Here is a 19,924-nt window from a genome sequence, read left to right on the forward strand (position 1 = left end):
ACAACCAGCTTCAAAGGCACACTGCCGCTGACGAAATAAGCTGTGTGCATGCGCAAGACTTCCAGGAGCTGGTGGTGATGATGGTATGGAAAAAGGGCTGACTAGTCATCTACGCCCCTGCGACTAGTCACAAGCCTAATTATCATAGGGACAAAGAGGGTTAGAAGTAATTTTTTGTTTTATCAACATTCATATTAGTGAATAGCGTTATACAGAGCTGGCTAAGCAGGGAATTGGAGCATAGAGGTTACAATACTGTTGGGTTGGAGGGCAGTGGGGACCTTACAAGTTCCCTTTAAAAATACATTATTGAAGTTTGCTTGCTTTGCCTTTTGTCTTAGATGTTAGTCAAGCTTGCCACTATTTATCAAAGCATAATATCTGAACACAGAACAGAATCCATTTATACTGTGTAAGCGGTATATTGCAAATATTTTTTGCTTCTGTTAGCATGCACTCTCCACTCAATTCTCCGTTAATACTAAGTGCAAATTATAGTAGCGTTAGAAGAGCTATTTTCAGAGCAGAATTGAATGCTGTCAAGTATAATAAAAGAAATCTGCCTTATTTTCAGAGATATGAATAAACTGGCGGGATTCTTTTAGGTGGTGTACAGGTAACCCTTTAAAATCAGGAAAAAGTAATGTGCTGTAGAACTTGATAAACACCCTCATTAACCGCTTTTTATAAGGGTGCTCAGAAAATGTGGTGTATGTGGATCAGATACAGCAAACCTTTTTTCCCTTTTCTTTTTTTCCCCTCACCTTTAACTGTTCACGTTAGTAACAACTTTAAGATCAAGAGAATGTAAGGATGTGCATCGGAAGGTCTAAAATCACTTAGCGCTCCCAGAGGTATTTTGCTTGTTTGCTCCTAGAAGGCTTCGATAGCATGTGCTCAGTCAGACACCGAACACCATGTACAACGATATTGATGGATTGATAAAAATAGTCAGGATGAGTGAGCCACACAGTGGAGCAAACAGCCATGAAAAAAGCAAAAACAGGTTTCCAAAGCCGAGAAATAGAGATGTCTGTGAACCTTTTATAAAGTATGAGCAGAAGCTCACGATTCTGATGCTCCGTGCCAGAAACATCTGTTTCTAAGGAATAGGGCTGATAAGTGGAATGACTGGATCGACATGTTGCAAATAAGTGTCCATTTTCTTAAACTGCTGGGATCACTGTGAAAGCTGTGCGGAGAGAAAGTAGTGCATAGTTTAGGTCAGCATTAAAAGTCATTTATGCCCCTAAATTACTGTCCATATCGTAAACCCCTTTTGTGGTTGCTTTAGATAATACTTCACTAGTTGCAGTGTTTGGGAATTTAATCTGTATGTTTAGCATTAAATTAAGGCTATGTGCGCACACAGCGTTTTTTTTGAGCTGCGTTTTTGGCCGCTAAAAACGCACAAAAGCGCGCACCGGTGGCAAAACGCGCAAAAACGCACCGGTAAAAACGCATGAGTTTTTACCGCGTTTTGGTGCGTTTTTGGCTGCGTTTTTGATCTCTGCGTTTTTCCAATGCATTGCATGGGGGGAAAGAGCAGAAAATCGCAGGAAAGAATTGACATGTCCATTTTTTTTTTTTTTTTTTAAGCTAAAAAACGCAGCTTAAAAAAAAGTTGTGTGCTGACAGCAAAAATGAAAACTCATAGACTTTGCTGGGGAAGCAAAGTCATGCAGTTTTGAGCCCAAAAACGCACCCGAAGAACGCAGCGAAAAATGCACTGTGCGTACATAGCCTAAGAATTTCAAATCATTTGTATCGGTTGTTCCTCTATAAATATGGTCTCATTTTTACAATTTCCTCTCCTCCTATCATCACTGTCTTTTGACAGCCATAGGCGGTCCCAGGGTGAAACGCACGCTGAGCAGCTTTGGACGCTGCTCTACACGTGCTGAGAACTAATGGGATTACATTAGTATCTACATAACGCTAATGGAATTAAACATCAGGTGAGTTGTCCCTCCTGATTGGAGGAGCCACATTAACGCCATGTTTAAAAGACCCCACTTTGTACGAGCCAGACTCTTTTGACATCTGAGGCATGTGAGGGCTGGCAGTGAGGACCTGGTATATTTCTAATAATATGTCCCCTGAGGAGTCGATGTGGACGAAACGTGTCGGGACACCAACAGGGTCAGCTTAGGGGTCCAACCTTGCAATAGATGTGGACCGGCCTTGTTAGGACGGGAGTTTGGGGTGGCAGGTAATTTTGTTATTTTGTGGTCTCCTGATTGGATAGGGAGAATGAATGCTGGACTAGCATGCTGAACCCAGGAATCCAAAGGAGAGACTGCCTGCCCCCCATCTTTGGAAGGAGTTGGTGAGACCATTCCTGTTATATGTCTAATATATGTTCATAATTATGGTATCTGACCACTGTCAGTATCAGATGTTAATTGATATTTTTTGTTAGGTATATTTATTTTTTATGCTTAGTTTTTCTATCAAATTGGACTAACGTCCGTTGATTTGGCATAATCACCCTTGGTTTTGTTTATTATGTTGGTTTGTTTATTTGTTTTGAGCTAGTGGCCTCCACCATGATTTTCTAAATGCGGTATGAATTGCCTTAGGGTATCTGGGCACGCATATGATGTATACATGGTGAGGGCTTTGTGAGTTGATGAAATATAACTAGAGGAACTGGGTTCTTCTTTTTAGAATATATTTAATAAAGGATTAATTTTAATGCTGTTACATATATTGTCAATTTGGGATTGCCGTATTACCTCTCATTTTTACAATGGGGAAACTATTTTCCAATACAATTTTTTTTTTTTTTTTTTTTTTTTTTCTTCAAGGCCTCTAAAAAGCACTTATCAGGGGTTCTCAATAAATTAAGGGATCTCTGAAAGCCGCAGCTTCAAAATTAAAGGGGTTATCCAGGTTTTGCACAATGCGTGCTGTCAGGATTCTCAATGTTTCACACAGACATTCCACCTTTAGTTTTACAAGTCTTCCTTCTAGTACAAGACACTCAGTACGACCAAAAAGATCATTAGGCTAGGTTCACACACTGCGTTTTTTTGACGCTGCGTTTTTGTGCGTTTTTTGCGGCAAAAAACGCGCACAAATGCACCCGCGTCAAAAAAGCGGCAAAAACGCACGCGTTGTGCTGCGTTTTGCTGCGTTTTTGCTCACTGCGTCTTTATGAGTTGATCAGTGAACAAAAAAAGGTCTGATGTCATTTCCTTCTTCAATATGTTTTTCATTCTCCACTAGTGTATGCAGGAGAGCAGACAGCTGCAGAACTACAAGGCTCACCATACTCCATCCAATAGTGTATGCAGGAGAGCAGACAGCAGCTGTCGAACTACAAGGCTCAGCATCCTCCTTCCAGGACTGTATGCAGGATTTCTTTGCCCCCCCCCCAAACAAAAGGGGTAGCCGGGTACAGCAGGCAGGTACGGGCTGCCCCCAACCTCCAGCTGCCTATTTGTACCCGGCTGGGAACCAAAAATATAGAGAAGCCCTTTTTTTTTTTCATTATTTCATGAATTTCATGAAATAATTAAAAAAAAAAAAAATGACGTGAGCTTCGCCTAATTTTTGTGTCCAGCCGGGTACAACTAGGCAGCTGGGAATTGGAATCCACAGTGCAGGGTGCCCATGCTTTCTGGGCACCCCCGCTGCGAATTGCACTCCACAGCCACCCCAGAAAATGGCGCTTTAATAGAAGCGCCATCTTCTGGCGCTGTATCCAACTCTTCTAGCTGCCCTGATGCCGGGTGGCTCACTGGCTAATAATGGGGTTAGGGCTAGCTGTATATTATCAGCTGGCCCTAAGCCCGAAATTCATGGTGTCACGCCAATATTAGACATGGCCACCATGAATTTCTAGTAAAGATAAAACAACCACAACACACAGAAAAATATTTTTATTAGAAATAAAACACAACACAATTAGTGACTCCATCTTTATTGAAATAAAGAGCCCCCCTCTGCAGTAATCCTGGGACAAGGGTCCCGCGCCGTCCAATCCGGATCCAATATCATCTGATCGGTTTGCTGGAAGGCAAAGCGATCAGATGATGTCAGGATCAAGTGCCTGAATCACATCACACAGCAGCTGATTGTATAAAAGCCATTTATACAATCAGCAGATGCATCGGTGCAAAAGAAAAAAAAAAAAAAAATACTCCCTTATGTGCATATTACCGTCAGCTCCTAGAGCGAGTTTGATCCCGTCCGATCTCTGCAGGAGCTACCGGTAATCAGGGATGAAGTCTCCTGACGCATCCGCTGATAGGTTAAACCGGCCGGGCGCCGGCGTCAGGCCGAGACTTACGATCAGCTGACGCGTCAGGTGACTGCATCAGGTGATCCATCGCCAGGTTCTGTATCCTGCATCCTGCAGGCATACGTACCCGGGGAGACTGCACACACCCGGAGCGGCGGTACCGGGAGGAGATGGGAGCGGGCATGGCACCGGGAGTCTGCAGACAGGTGAGTATAACTTTTTTTTTCTACGGTTTACTTTTGATTTCGCAGCCGCTTCCACCTCCTGCCCGTACATGACGCCGCACGACAGCTTACATGCACAGGAGTGGAGGTGGAAGCGGCGGTGACGGTAACGGGAGGATTCACGCTTCTGTCTTTACTGACAGAAGGAATCCTCTTCCTGTACATGTCACTTTACTACCCACCTCCTGCGTTTATAGCTGCGTTTTTGGTCTTAGAAACGCACCAAAACGCAGCTATTTGCGTTTCTCATTGCGTTTTTCAACATCCCATTGCACTCAATGGATGAAAAGCGCAGTGTAAAACGCGGGAATAATTGACATGCTGCGTTTTTGTGGCACCACAAAAATGCAGCTGAAAAAAAAACGCTGTGTGCAGACAGCAAAAATGAAAACTCATAGACTTTGCTGGGGAAGCAAAGTCATGTAATTTTCTGAGCAAAAACGCAACCGAAAACTGCGCAAAACCGCCGCGAAAAACACACTGTGTGAACTTATCCTTATTGTGGAATTAAAGGGAATCTGTCAGCTACCTCATCTGAGATCAGCATGATGTAGGAAAAGACTGTGACGATGTATCACTTAGATTACTGTCCACAGCCATTCTGACCAAGTGAAAGATATTATGTTTTGTATGTAGCAGTGCTGGGAGGGCTATCCAGGCTTTGTGTGCATTTCCATAAACAGAAGCTGCCAATCACAGAGGTGGGCGGAGTTGGTACTCAAAAATCTGAAAAAGGAAAAAAAAAAAAGATAAAGCGAAGAGGTTTAAACTAACAATGCAGGTAAACAAAACCACACTTTGAGATAAGAGACGGCTGGCTGTAAACTGCATGTTAACTCTTACAGCATGCTGGCTTCAGATTACATAGCAAAAACATCCTGACAGAGTCCCTTTTAAATACATTGTTGATCTTCATGTTCTTGTTTGAAGTGTGATGTGGTTTATTTTAGTAAAGGATCATTCTCAAAATTGGAATGCAGTCATTCAAAAATTAGTTATATTGGCACAAATGAATCAATGTGTACATTATTATATCTGCCTGATTTTTGCACATACCGCATCATTGCCTCCGCCTTCCTCACCACAAAGAATGCATTTCCAGGCTTTATTTTTCCTCCAGTTGCCATTGGACTAGTACTTTCGTAGTTCCAGTGCTCCGGTCATGAACCATATACTCTGACAGATGCTGTCATGCCAGTATAGCTTTGCTCTGCTTTCACTGTTGACATAGGTCATTCTAGAATACTCTGCCTCTGTGCGCTATGCTCCTATATAATCTGCCTGGTCATTTTTTTTTTCTTCTGTCATTCACATCAGTATGGCTGCCTGTGTGGTTTTACATCATTGTGAGCTGAATTTTCCTGCCTTCCACCAGAATGGGTCTTGCAATTACTAGGCAGTGCAGAGTTGAGCAGTATTTAAAGCCTGCTGCAGAGAGATTTGTGATGTGAAACTACAAACACTTTTCTGTTGAAGCATATTGCAACAGATTATCTTCTGCCATATGCATTAACAGAGCAGCATTTGCGGTTTCACATAACTAATCTCTCAGCAACAGGCAACAGAAGCAACTTTCCTTTACACTGCATAGTAATTACAAGTTCTATTGTGGAGGACAGCAGGAGAGTTGAGCTTTGGGATAAACGAGGTAATGATTTAAAATCACACAGGCACCCATAAGGACGTAGATGGCAGAATAGAATATCTGTCAGGCAGGGTACTTTACCGGAGTGGAGAGTGCATAGAAGCATATCGTGATGCGTTCACTTAAGATCAGGGGTCCCCAACCTGTAGCTCGGGAGCCACATGTGGCTCGTAGGCCTAAGAGGTCTGGCTCGCGACGGTCTTCCAGTTTGGTGCATTACCACCAGGTCTCGCAAACAGCTATGAAGATCAGATCTCCAGATGGGGACTTTTGTGAGTAACCCCGCACAGAAGAGGAGGTTCGGATGGGGGTAAGGTTGGAACCCCTGGATCTTGGTTTACTGTCTGTGTGATTTCTGTGGAAAAGCTTTGGCTGTCATCATATTAGTAATGGGGCTTCTGGGTGTCAATACTGTGAGGGGGGCGGCAATTGGATGTGGCTCGTGACTCTCTTTTAGAGCTGAGTGTGGCTCTGATGGTCAGAAAGGTTGGAGACTTCTGCTTTAGAGTAACTGAGAGGTGGTGCTAGTCTGGAGCACACACGAGAGTGGGGAAGTGGTCTGCAGGACTGAGGAAAGACAAAATGTGTGCTAGGAAATTTATTTTTAGCAATGTAAGAATAGGACTGCTCATTCAGCTATGTGAAACTTGATGCACTGGGGGGCAGTTAGGGATGAAAAAAATAATAGTACAAGAAAGAAATGTTATGTTTATATGATTGTAGGAAATATCCTTTAAAGGGATGTTCTTAAGTTGCCCCTTAAGAAGCTCAGAGCAATGCAGTCTCCTTTAGTGTTTTTTTATTCCTTTTTTTTTCTTTGCAAGGCGGGCACCTGTCCTTAAGCGACAGATCTGCTGAACAATAGAATCCTAGAATTATGACGCTCAGCACAAGCTCTGCTGTAAGACATTCAGGTGTTAGCAGTTTTCTCTGGAGTGTAGAGATAACAGGATTTGAACCAGCATCCAGCTCTGGATGATTAGCAGACCTGCTTTGAAACATATGAGGCTGGTGATTTATATCTGCATCTCTTCAGTAGATGAGAGGGAGGGTGAAAGGGGAGAAGCTGGCTGCTGTATAGCAATCAATGGGCTAGATATGTGACTTAGATAATTTTTAACCCCTCTACTGCAATGTAACATCTGTGCACTATTGGACAGGGTCTAGAGGCCACCCTTCATGGAAATGAACTGTACAGGAAAATGACAGCAAATAGAAAAAGTAATTCAATTGCAAACTTGCTTTTTTATGCTGTCTCACAAATTAAATCAAACTTAGTAGTCCTTAAAGTCTAAGGGGCACTTTGCACACTACGACATCACAAGCCGATGCTTGCGATGCCGAGCGCGATAGTCCCCGCCCCCGTCGCAGCTGCGATATCATGGTAATAGCTGCCGTAGCGAACATTATCGCTAGGGCAGCTTCACATGCACTCACCTGCCCTGCGATGTCGCTCTGGCCGGGAACCGCCTCCTTATTAAGGGTGTGGGTCATGCGGCGTCATAGCGACGTCACACGGCAGGCGGCCAATAGAAGCGGAGGGGCGGAGCTGAGTGGGATGTAAACATCCCGCCCACCTCCGTCCTTCCGCATAGCCGGCGTGAGCCGCAGGACGCAGGTAAGGTGATGTTCCTCACTTCTGCGGCTTCACACACAGCGATGTGTGCTGCCGCAGGAACGAGGAACAACATCGTAACATCGGTCCTTCCGAAATTATGGAAATGACCGACGGTACACCGATGATACGATTTGGAGGTTTTTGCGCTCGTTATACGTATCAAAAAGGATTTAAACACTACAATATCGACTGCGACGCCGGATGTGCGTCACTTTCGATTTGACCCCACCGACATCGCAGCTGCGATGTCGTAGTGTGCAAAGTGCCCCTAACATAACAGTAGGCTCTACTGGGTGTTCAAGGCACTTGTAAGCACTATTGCTATACAAATGACACTAAACTTCACTATTCCAATGTATTTTGTCTTTGCAACTGAAAACCACACACATGCATTTTTTTGTGCCGTTTAAATAGAGTACCTCAACAGACCTGTCATATTTTACCACCAAATAAAGACACTGACAGGACAACATGTTGTTCCAAATTTGCTTTAAAAGAATTTATCCTAAAGCAGAGTTTAGCTACTAAAATCAAAATCGGCCAATGTAATTTGCCGCTAATTCAATGAAATGCTTAACTATGTAATAAATGGTTCCTCCAAGTTTTGCTAGAGCCCACCAGTGACTGACTTCTATGGCTAATTGAGAAGTGACCTAAGCAGCATTAAAGGGAATCTGTCACCAGATTTGAAAATTATAAGCTGTGGCCACTCCACCACTGAGCCCTTATATACAGCTTTCCAGAGTACTGTATAAAAAAGCACTTTTTTATAATACTCACCTAGGGGATCAGTCCGGTCCAGTGGTTGTCGCTGTTCTCTGGTCTGGCGCTTTCTCTCTGCTGCAATCTCTGTCCTCCTACCCAGCCCAGTGTGGATGACGCAGCCTACGTCATCCACACAGGCCAACATTGCGGTCCTGCGCAGGTGCACTTTGATCTGCCCTTTAATATGCAGAGATGGGAGGAAAAGTTAAAGACGGCCGATGCATGCGCTCTACAGTTCTTTGTTCTGCCCTGAGTAGGGCAGCTGCTGGCCAGTGTGCATGATGTAGGATGCGTCATGCACACAAGCCTCAGAAGGAAGAGGACGACTATCGCTGCAGAGAGGAGGTGCCGGACTGGAGAGCAGCGATACCCATTGAACTGGACCGCCCCTTAGGTGAGTATTATAAAATTGTTTGCTTTTTACGGTCTACACAGCAGCCTGGGCTCTTATATACAGTATTGTAGAATGCTATATATAAGAGCTCAGTGGTGGTGGCCGCGTCTTATAGTCGCCAAATCTGGTGACAGGTTCCCTTTAAGTGTTTACCGTATTAACAGTGCAATTAAAATCTGACAAGATTGTCTTATTTTTCTGTCTTATTGTCATAGAGAACTTCATGTTCAAAACTAGAGTATTGTTGGTGAACAAACAACATTTATTTGTATCAGAAGTGTGACACAAATTTCCAGAATGGTCTGAACATGGTCTACGGGCCTCCTATTATGCCATGGATCTCTCCTACTCCAGTTGTGCCAGAGTGATGGGTCTGTCCTGCCTTGGCTGCTCTAGTCTCTCTGCCACTGTCTCTGAGTTGTAGAAGTCACTTTGTAGCCAATTTTCTTTGAGCACCTTGTGTCCTGGCTGAACACAAAGCACCCTAAAGATTACTAGCTGGCAGCCACCTGTTCTCTTTTTTTTTTTTTTTTTTTTTTTTTTGTCTAGTGTAGCTGGCAGTGCCTGTGAGGGTTACTTCGTATAAGACTTACTTTAAAGGGTTATTCCTATCTCCAAGATCCTATCCCAATATGTGGTATGTGTAATAATAATAGCAAATACCTCCAATTAGACATGTAGTATAGTTGTCTTGATTAGCTATGTTGCTTACCTCATGTTCAGGGCATTGCAGGGCCTTTTATGCATCCGTGGTTACGCCCACACATATAGGCACATTAGTTGCTAGTGGTCATAACCAAGGACACCTAAAGTCCTGCAATGCGCTGCACATGAGATAAGAGACATGGCTAGATCAGAACTATACTTACATTTCTAATTGGAGGTATTTTATCATTATTAGTGCACTCATTACATATTGGAATAGGATCTTGGCTATGGGAATACCCATTTAATAGTGCTGTGTATATTCTCTTTCTGGAGCATGCCATCCTTTGATTGTTTGGGATTGGACAAGTTCTTGGACATAATTTCTGTCCTTTCGCTCATAATATCGCTTTAGTCTAATGATGCATACAAGTTTACACAGGTGGACGGCGAAGAACTTAGCGCAATAAAGCAACCCTTATTGAATATCCTTTACCCAGATGAGATGTGCAGCTCCGTCCTCCGGATCTTGTTCTGTTAGATGGGACAGTTCACATCGCATCATGCAGAAAGCCGGCCCTCTGTAGTCTGGGAAGTGATGGAACAATTGCATCATAGTTTGCTTCCATTGAAAGGCTTCTGCATAAAACCTTCACTGTTGAACATCTGGTTGCAGCACAAAATACAAAATGTAACTTCAAGATGTTAATTAATTCTGAACCCTCTTAAGAAAAGACTGTTCCTAATGTTTAAAGTTTTTTGCCTTGACCTTTTTCTCTGTTTTGTGATTGAAAGAACTGCAGCAATTGAGCATCCCAGCACATATCCCATGATCAGAGTATTGAGGAATAGCAGTTGGGCTCCAGATTACAGCCTTTCTGCCTTTGTTTAAAATTCCAAGGAAAACCTTTGACAAACCTAATTGAGTTTCACCTCTTCATATTAAATTCCCCTTTAGAGTGTGTTTTAATAAATTAGCGTCCTGCCAGAGTTTTCTGGTATTTGCCAGATATGCTCTGTTCTGAGCCCTCCATTTAGCACATCTGTTTTCTTTCTTAAAGTTTTTTTTTTTTCCTCCATATTTCACACTAGTTTGTTGTAATTTAAAAAAAATTGGAGAAAATCAGCGCTGCTCCGATCTGTGCCCATGTAATAGTGTGAATATGCTATAGTTTTTTTTTTGTTTTATATGTGGAAAGGTCAAATAAAAATGTCAAATTTTTTTTTTTTTTTAAAGGGAACCTGTCAGCAGAAATTTCGCCCAAAACCTAAAAGATTCCCCCTCTGCAGCTCCTGGGCTGCATTCTAGAAAGGTCCCGGTTATTATTGTGCCCCATGTGAGACCAAAATAAAGCCTTTATAAAGTGGTACCTTTTTGTATTCAGATACTGTAAATGTGACACGGGGGCGGGCTCTCTGGCGTCCGTTATTCTGCCCCCTGGTCCTGTATGCCGCCCCCATCGCTCCTTTCCATAGCTGATGCATCGCCCACTGCTCCAGCCATCCCTGCGCATGCCCAGTGCCAGTCTCACGGGACTGAGCAGTGTGACCGCTGGTGACGTGTGCGCAGGCAAGTGATTATGGGCGGGGCTGTGATTGTTATCAGCAAGTACCCGCCCATAATCTCGTGAGCGCGCAAACCTCACCAGCGGTCACACTGTGCTTAGGATAGTGCTAGACTGTATGGGCTGCTTCCAGGGATGACGTCCCTTTTGTCACGTGATAGTATTTTGAACACGCCCCTATCACGTGACAAAAGGGTCAATTTTCATCCTTTTTTTTTTTTTAAGCGTTTTTCCACCCCAGAATGCATTGGAAAAAAGCATGTACAAAAACAACTGATCAAAAACGCACTGAAAACGCTCAACAAAAAAAGCAGGGTTTTTTTCTTTCTGCCAAGACATGCAGACTTGGTACAGAAATTTCTGTAATCAAATACTCAGTCTGCGCACATTGCCATAGGCTATGTGCCCACAGGACAATGTACCCGCAGAGTTTGCCTCAGAAAACCCATGTTATCCTATGGGACATGTGGAGTGTCTGTGTCCATGCTGCGGTATGTGCATCTGCGGAATATGCTGTGGATGTCCCGCAGCCGTACGTAACTGCATGTCAATTATTCATGCGAAAATACCTGTGTAATTCACAGCCCTCCACTATGGAGATAGAGGGCAGGAATTCTGCAGGGAAGTCGCACGAATGTCCACAGATTTACCGCAGATATTTCGACAGAATCCCACAGCAATGGATAGCTACGGATTCCGGGGATCAGCTGTGGGAAACCTGCGGCTATATCCATGGGTACATTGTCCTGTGGGCACAAAGACTTAGAGTTTCTGCCTTTTTACTCTACAGGTACGACCATGAGGCCTGTTTAGAAAAAAGAAAAAGCTACAAAAAAGCGTGTCTCTTTTGTTTGTTTCTGAAGGCTTTAACAAAGAAACTGCATTTTTAGGACTTTTTATCTCATGGTTTTGTTGTGCAGTTTTGTCACAAAGCTACAAGCAAATCCTGATGTCAGCAAAGTCAATGAGCATCCTGAAGTGTAGTACTCTCGTAGAATATTTTCTCCTTGCAGATTTGCTGAAGAAAATCTGTAGAATGTAAATTCTTCCAGATTTTTGCCTGAGTTTTTCACCCATTGAATTCATTTGAAAAATGCATGGAAAAAAACTTGCCTTTTACAGTGTGTTTGTCTGGTCAAGAGATGCAGAAGTGGTCGAGAGCTTTCTGCACCAAATACTCAACATGTGCACATAGATTCATAGTGCCAGGGATAGTGAGGACCCCTGTGTCGTCAGGAGTCTTCATGCAGAGATGAGGGCACATACTGCAGATTACAGAGGCACTATGATTCCTGGGCAGAAACTGCAGATTACAGAGGCACAATGATTGCTGGTAAGAAACTGCAGATTACAGAGGCACTATAGGGGGTGTCACACACAGCGATGGCGACAACGACGTCGCTGCTAAGTCACCATTTTCTGTGACGTATCAGCGACGTCCTGTCGCTGTGTGTGACATCCATCAACGACCTGGACCCTGCTGCGAGGTCGCTGGTCATTGCTGAATGTCCTGCTTCATTTTTTGGACGTTGCTCTCCCGCTGTGAAGCACACATCGCTGTGTGTGACAGCGAGAGAGCGACGAACTGAAGCGAGCAGGGAGCCGGCGTTTGGCAGCCTGCGGTAAGCTGTAACCAAGGTAAACATCGGGTAAGCAAGCGAAGTGCTTCACTGGTTACCCGATATTTACCTTAGTTACTAGCGTCCGCCGCTCTCAGGCTGCCAGTGCCGGCTGCCGGCTCCCTGCACACGTAGCCAAAGTACACATTGGGTAAATAAGCAAGGGTTTGCTTATTAACCCGATGTGTACTCTGGCTAGGAGTGCAGGGAGCCAGCGCTAAGCGGTGTGTGCTGGTTACCAAGGTAAATATCGGATAACCAGCGAAGCATTTTGCTTGGTTACCCGATATTTACCTTAGTTACCAAGCGCAGCATCGCTTCCACGCGTCGCTGATGGCTGGGGGCTGGTCGCTGGTGAGATCTGCCTGTTTGACAGCTCACCAGCGACCATGTAATGATGCAGCAGCGATCCTGATAAGGTCAGGTCATCAGTCGTGATCGCTGCTGCGTCGCTATGTGTGACCCTAGCTTTAGATTGCTGGGCAGCAACTGCAGATTACAGATGCACTATGATTGCTGGGCAGCAACTGCAGATTACAGAGGCACAATGATTGCTGGGCAGCAACTGCAGATTACAGAGGCACAATGATTGCTGGGCAGCAACTGCAGATTACAGAGGCACAATGATTGCTGGGCAGCAACTGCAGATTACAGAGGCACAATGATTGCTGGGCAGCAACTGCAGATTACAGAGGCACAATGATTGCTGGGCAGCAACTGCAGATTACAGAGGCACAATGATTGCTGGGCAGCAACTGCAGATTACAGAGGCACAATGATTGCTGGGCAGCAACTGCAGATTACAGAGGCACAATGATTGCTGGGCATAAACTGCAGATTACAGAGGCACAATGATTGCAGATTACAGAGGCACAATGATTGCAGATTACAGAGGCACTATGATTGCTATGATGAGTGACAAGGGTCCCGATCCCTCATAGACCCCTGCACAGCAGAACCTGCAGCACATGTGATATTTGGTTGAAAACTTGTTTTCCTAATGAACTCCTGCAATGTTGGCTCTCACAATCCCTTGCATTTCAGTGTTTGTGTCTGAAATTACAAGCTATTGTGAATCCATTCCTGTACTGTACAGTATACTCATATCCGTTATCATACTCTTATCTTCGTTATGTATTTTTATGCCACATTTTCACAACAAATCACTACAAAGTTAATGCATTTTCTAAACAAAGCGACTTTTCTGTATGTTTTACAATAAAAAAAAAAAGCCGTACGATTTCTATTGTGTTGCTCAGATTGAGTCGGGCCTGCTCTTCCTGAGCAGCTTGATAGTTTCAGCAGAAGTAATGTTGTGCTTGTTAAACTGTGTTATAACCACATTTCTTGGTTCAATCTGAAATGTGTAAATAAAGTCAGCAGGACGTCGATGGCACTGCCAGATGATGTCTCGCTGCTGCAGCACGAGCAGGCATGTCCTGGCTCTTCACATCTTACCGTTGCTTATTCCTTATTCTTCTACAAAGTTAAGCAAACTGCAGTGTTACTTGTAAGGAGATCACTTGTATGTAGTTAACAATAATAAATATTTTTTTTTTCTTAAACTGTCTTTTTATTTACTCTGCTCTCCAGGAATCTGAGAGAAAAAGCATCAGGGACCGGATCCAAATGGTACAAGATATAGTTATTACAGTGCAAAACATTTTAGAAGAGATTGCTTGTTTTGGAGAGAGAATAAAAAAGTAAGTTTTCTGCTTTCTTCTGTAGACCTTTCTCATCTGGAATTTATGGGTGATTAATAGGGATGAACGAATGCATTCGCACTATTCGCTATCCGATGAATAAAACAGTATATGCTCCGATACTTTGTTTCATTTCTGACTTCCTGGCGCCTGTTTTGCAGCCAATGAACACATCTGATGTTTGTTGCCCTCACAGTAATGCCGCAGCCATCTTTGTTGTGGTGTTACTGTGATTGGCTTGGCTGCACAGCGTCATAGGGGCTATATAAGCCAACAGGCATTCTGGTCAGTCGGTCTCTCCCTCTCTCTTACATAGTCACCGATCACTGGCGCGGCACTGCACAGCGGACACACTGTTCTGGCGGCTTCTCCTGTATTGAGGAGAGAGGGAGACTGTGCCCATACGGTTTCTGCCTTTTCCCATCCATTTCAGCCTTTTCCTCAGTCACCACAGCTCACCGTTAGGTCCAGCGTGAAATTAGGCTATGTGCGCACGTAGCGTTCTGCCCTGCAGAAATTTCTGCAGCGATTTGAACAGCACACGTGCGCTTCAAATCGCTGCAGAAAGAATCCGTAATGAAAAAAAAAAAAGCCGATTCCATGCACTCGGAGTGCAGCCCCTCCCATAGACAGAGCGGGACCTGCAGGCAGAGCGCAGGAAAGAAGTGACATGTCACTTCTTAGAATGCGCGCTTCGGCAGCAGCTGAAGCGCTGCGCTCTAAGACGCCACGTGCGCACGTCTCCTGCATAATCTTCATAGCTTATGCTGGGGACGCAGGACGCATGCAGTTACGCTGCAGTGCAGATCGCGGCGTAACTGCATGCAAATACGCAACGTGCCCACATAGCCTAATTCGGGTTTCCCATAGACTTATTGGGCATCGAATAGCGGCGACATATTCGTCGGATATTCGTCAAAGCTGATATTTTGGTATTCCATCATCCCTAATGATTAACCATTCTGAGCGAGTATTATAGCTAGTTATATGGTAGGATGTAAGCTGTAACCTTGCCACCATGTATATCACATCATCAAATGCATATTCCATCAGTCTCCTCAATAATCTATATTCACTAGACTCTGACACTGGCACAGTATGGAGGACTTGTGTAAGTAGGGACTGTCTAGTTGCTGGGGACCTTCTGCTTGCTATATAATATATATATATTATATATTATATTATATTATATAGTGTCTAACTTATTTTCATTTAGATTGTCAAATACTGTTTATCAAAATAGTACCTAAAAGGAATCTATCACATGATTCATGCTGCCTGAACCACAGAATTGAGATCCGAATCTCACACTGGAGTGTTGCATTAAATATCATCCTTCTGTCATATACTCTCCTTCCAGCATCTTCATCTATTACCAGCGCTGCTCCGGTGCTTATCGTCGTCTTGTGACAGTAACTTCTGACTCTCCGGAAATCAGACGTTACATCACAAACTCTCAATGCATCTCTGAGAGCCATGGCGAGGCTCTCATATAGATGCATTGATTTGTGAACTGTGGGATGCTGTGTGAAATGTACTCACAGCAAAAAAGGGCAACCAGTCCAGTTAGCCCAGGCCAACACATCTAATGCACAAACAGGATGCAGACAAGCCTCTCAACATGATGGACACTTCACAGGTGCAAAGTAAATTGCACACTAGTGGCGCGCATAGGGCACTGTTCACACTTGTATGCGCATGGTGTCCAGCCAGCAACCTATTACCACGCCCTTACTATTCGATTAGGCGGGTTACTCGGACACTACTCACTGCAGCACGTAAGGGACAGAAATTCCACTATGCACGGCCGTATTAAGAGGCTCTGCTGCACCCCGCATAATCAAAGTACAAAAAATACATATAAAATATATGTGAGGTATTAGTTTGTAAATTGGCCAATGTACGTAAGCCCACAATCCTCATCACGGATCCTCACGCTTGCGGGTCCCTACACTGATAAATATCAAAAATAGCAACAAAAAGAGGAGATAAAAACTGGGGGAGTTTTTATCTCCTCTTTTTGTTGCTATTGCTGTGTGAAATACAGAAGCGCTCTGGTAGGTCACAAATCACCGAGACTGACCGAAGCAGTGGCAATAAAGGGTGAAGCCACCAGAATGTGAGTATATTACACCCCTCCAGTGATGCAATAAAAAAAATGCTGGAGTGTTTTTTAGATTGGTGCATTGTAGGTCATGTTGATCTTTGCTGCATGGATGTTGTGTCAGAAATGTTGCAGCATTTTAGAGTAAAGCAGATGCCTACAATGAAGGCTTGTCCCTAGCTCTTAGATCTGTGATTTGGGCAGCGCAAATCACTTGATTGGTTGTCTTTAAAAGGAATCTGTCACCAGGCTTTTGCTACCTCATCTGAACACAGCATTATGTAAGAAAAGAGACCCTGATTCCAGAAATGTATCCAGAAATCTTTAGCTTACTGGATGCAATAGTTGTAACACAATCGGGGTTCTTAGATGTAGAAGAGCTCAGAAATCTAACCCCGCCCACACTACAGCTATATGTGTATATAATCTATTGACAATGAGCTGCTTATCAGAGGAGGGGGTGTGATCAGTCTAGCAGGCATGTGAGCTGTAGTCTGGGCAATCATGGCCTGGTGAGTAAACCTTCATTGTAAGGAAACTGCACACAGCCTGATAAATGACACCTCACTGAATTCAATGTTTTAACCCCTATATCATGCTGTCCTCAGATTACATAGCAAAGACTTGTTGACAGATTCCCTTTATATGATCATGTTAATTTAGTAAGCTTCAAATAAATGAAGAGGTCTGTTCTGATTTTGGAATAAATCTTTATACTGGTCTTGAGTAAAAAGAACCTGTCAGCACTCCGCTGCCTCCAACAGTCAGGAGAATAAGCAGTTGATTGATGGACGAGGCGACTGGCTTTTGCTACTGTGCCGATTTATTGGGCGCTTTGACAGTGAACGTATAGTATTTACAGAACTGATTCCAATGAAATATAATATATTTATATTTTCTGCTTCTATAAATTTGCTGCCGAGCGCCACAATGACCCAAGAAAAACTAGGTGCTACCACCAGTCACTTATACGTGCTGCTTAGACATCCATTACTGGTAACATTTGGCCTCATGGGGCTTCATGGATGCAGTTTATAGAGCAAGAGGAACAAAACTGTTTGAATAAAGACTCCTCAGCACTACCTCATTCCCAAACGTATTAATTCAAGAGAAATACTTGAAGTTCTGACGTAAACCAATGGTGCAATGTTCAACGCCCATCAAATCCTATGAAGTTTCATTTTGAGAACCACACCAGGGCAATTGGGAAGAGCCAGGCAAACGTCCAGTATTGACATATCTAATTGATTCTCCAATTCTGGAGTGACGTCCAGATGCTATTTTTAGGCTGGAAAGGATCAAATAACTATGAGCCTTCCTACCCTGATTTCAGCTCCCAGCTGTCTGCTTTACCTTGGCTGATTATCAACATTAGAGGGGAACCCACACTGCAGAATTTGCTGGTTGCTTGGTCGCCTCAATAGGAAACTTTTTAAAGCGGAAGAGTTAAATATTACATGGCAAAGTTCATTTATCCCTATCATCTGTACATCCATTTTCTGCACGCATGACTTGGGTGCAAAGAATTGATGTACCGTATTGGGTGACATTCACTCTGAGGCTGCATTTACTTTGTGTTGTCCGAGAGAAAATACGCTTGAATGGTCAGTGCCAGTCCCGCTAGTAAACTATTGTGTAAGATTTTTTTTTTTTACGTTTTTTTGTCATGTATTTTATAATTTGACCAAAAATTCTAAGTATTTATGGCCATAAAACGTAAGCCTACAACCCTCGTCACGGGACCTCATGCTTGTAGGTCCCTACCCTAATTATAAAATTATTTTTATATTTAGTGTAGGGACCTACAAGCATGAGGTCCCGTGACGAGGGTTGTAGGCTTACGTTTTATGGCCATAAATACCAACAAAAACCTCATTTTTTTGTTTGTACAGGATACAGCCAGGCCCCTTTCTGTTGGGCCTTGCATTGTAGAGTGTCTGTCCGTGCATGATACACAGGTGGGGTACGGCTTGGCAGCCCGCCTGATCTAATAGTATGGGCGTCACCTAATAGGCTGCGGGTTTGTGACTGTTATCTGCATGTGTGAACAGTGCTCTATGCAAGCCACTAGTGTGCAGTTTTATCATCTAGAATTTACCCCCCTCCATTCCATGGAGGTGTGTGTGTGATTTGCTTCTCCTGCACCTGTGATGCTTCCACTTTAGTGGGGGGGTTTAGCTGTATCCTGGTAGAGCATCAGATTTTGGCCTGGGCGATGTACACACTGCAGCCCAACTTGCTGTGAGTAATACTTAATTTTTGGAGGATATTATCCTCTTTTTGTTGCTGTTTTTTATAAAAATTCTAACAGCACAACATGTTTGTTGAAACTGATATATTGTAGCAGCAATTCTAATGCCTCGCCTAGTATACTGTAGGCCGAAAAAGTAAGTAATATGCACCGATTTTATTAGGTTTTTATAACTTTGAGGTCTGGTCGGAGGTTAGCAAAGAGGGGGATGTGGCAAAGTGTGACGTACATTCGCCATAATTTACACCAATCTAGTGGCATAAATTACGATAAATGTGGTCCAGGCCCTGACTATGTACATTCGTATGGTGGCGCACGACAACTAAAAGATACTCCAAACTCTTTAATAAGCACATCTTACTCCAGCAGACTCTCCATCAGGACTAGTGTACAGATCACCACACTAGATGATTAAAGTCATAGTCTTTTTATGTTTGTTTGGAGCAGATATGTAGTAGTTCGTTTTAATTTGCTGAATGTATTGTTTATGTAAAGTGTTTAGCACACTACTTCTGTGCCTTGTGATTGTTCTTTTGTCTTGACTTGCTGCTCCTTTGTCCGTGCATCTTTTTGTAAGTGGTTTTAAAGTCATTGAAGGAAAAAATACTTTCCAACCTTTTTAAACTCCCCGGGAGCCGAACTGAACTCCCTCCTGATTACACAGTGCGTCTCCTGATCAGCATGCATCGCAGGCAGGCAGTTTATTTTGAGTAAAGCCTGGTACCATGGGGCTGAAAATAAGAGAGCCACCGTGAAACAGCAAGTACAGTACAGAACACTTAAATGTTTCTGGGAGGTGGACCAGCCACATGAGCTCTCGAACACCTGCTGTCAATGTACATAGTGTGGTGTTTATGGACGGGTGTGTGCATTCATGTAAGAGCATCGGATGGAGGAAATGGCACACGCAAAATGGACTCGGTGTCTTGTTTGCAAAACAGGCAAACTTGTTCAGATTTAACATTCATTATTTATCTGACACCAGGACACACAAGTCAAAGGCAGTTTACTGTGTCTTCTACAGAACATTTGTACCTCTTTAACCTCTTATTATTTCACGTCTCACTTGCATTACAAATCATTCATATATTAGTTTGTAAAATTCTATTAGTAATCTCATATTTTGTTACCAATTGAACCTG

At 43.5% G+C, this 19,924-nt stretch overlaps 1 protein-coding gene across 2 annotated transcripts in view; it reads left to right on the forward strand.

Annotated features, from left to right (window-relative positions):
- Positions 1 to 19,924, forward strand: part of MCTP2 (multiple C2 and transmembrane domain containing 2) — a 239,582-nt gene that overhangs the window by 211,371 nt on the left and 8,287 nt on the right. For both annotated transcript variants that reach the window (XM_075345977.1, XM_075345978.1), the window contains exon 20: positions 14,318 to 14,427. In XM_075345977.1, coding sequence (XP_075202092.1) covers positions 14,318 to 14,427 — 110 coding nt within the window. The remainder of the gene's footprint in view (positions 1 to 14,317; positions 14,428 to 19,924) is intronic.

Source organism: Anomaloglossus baeobatrachus, chromosome 4, assembly GCF_048569485.1.
Source record: "Anomaloglossus baeobatrachus isolate aAnoBae1 chromosome 4, aAnoBae1.hap1, whole genome shotgun sequence".
NCBI lineage: Eukaryota > Metazoa > Chordata > Amphibia > Anura > Aromobatidae > Anomaloglossus > Anomaloglossus baeobatrachus.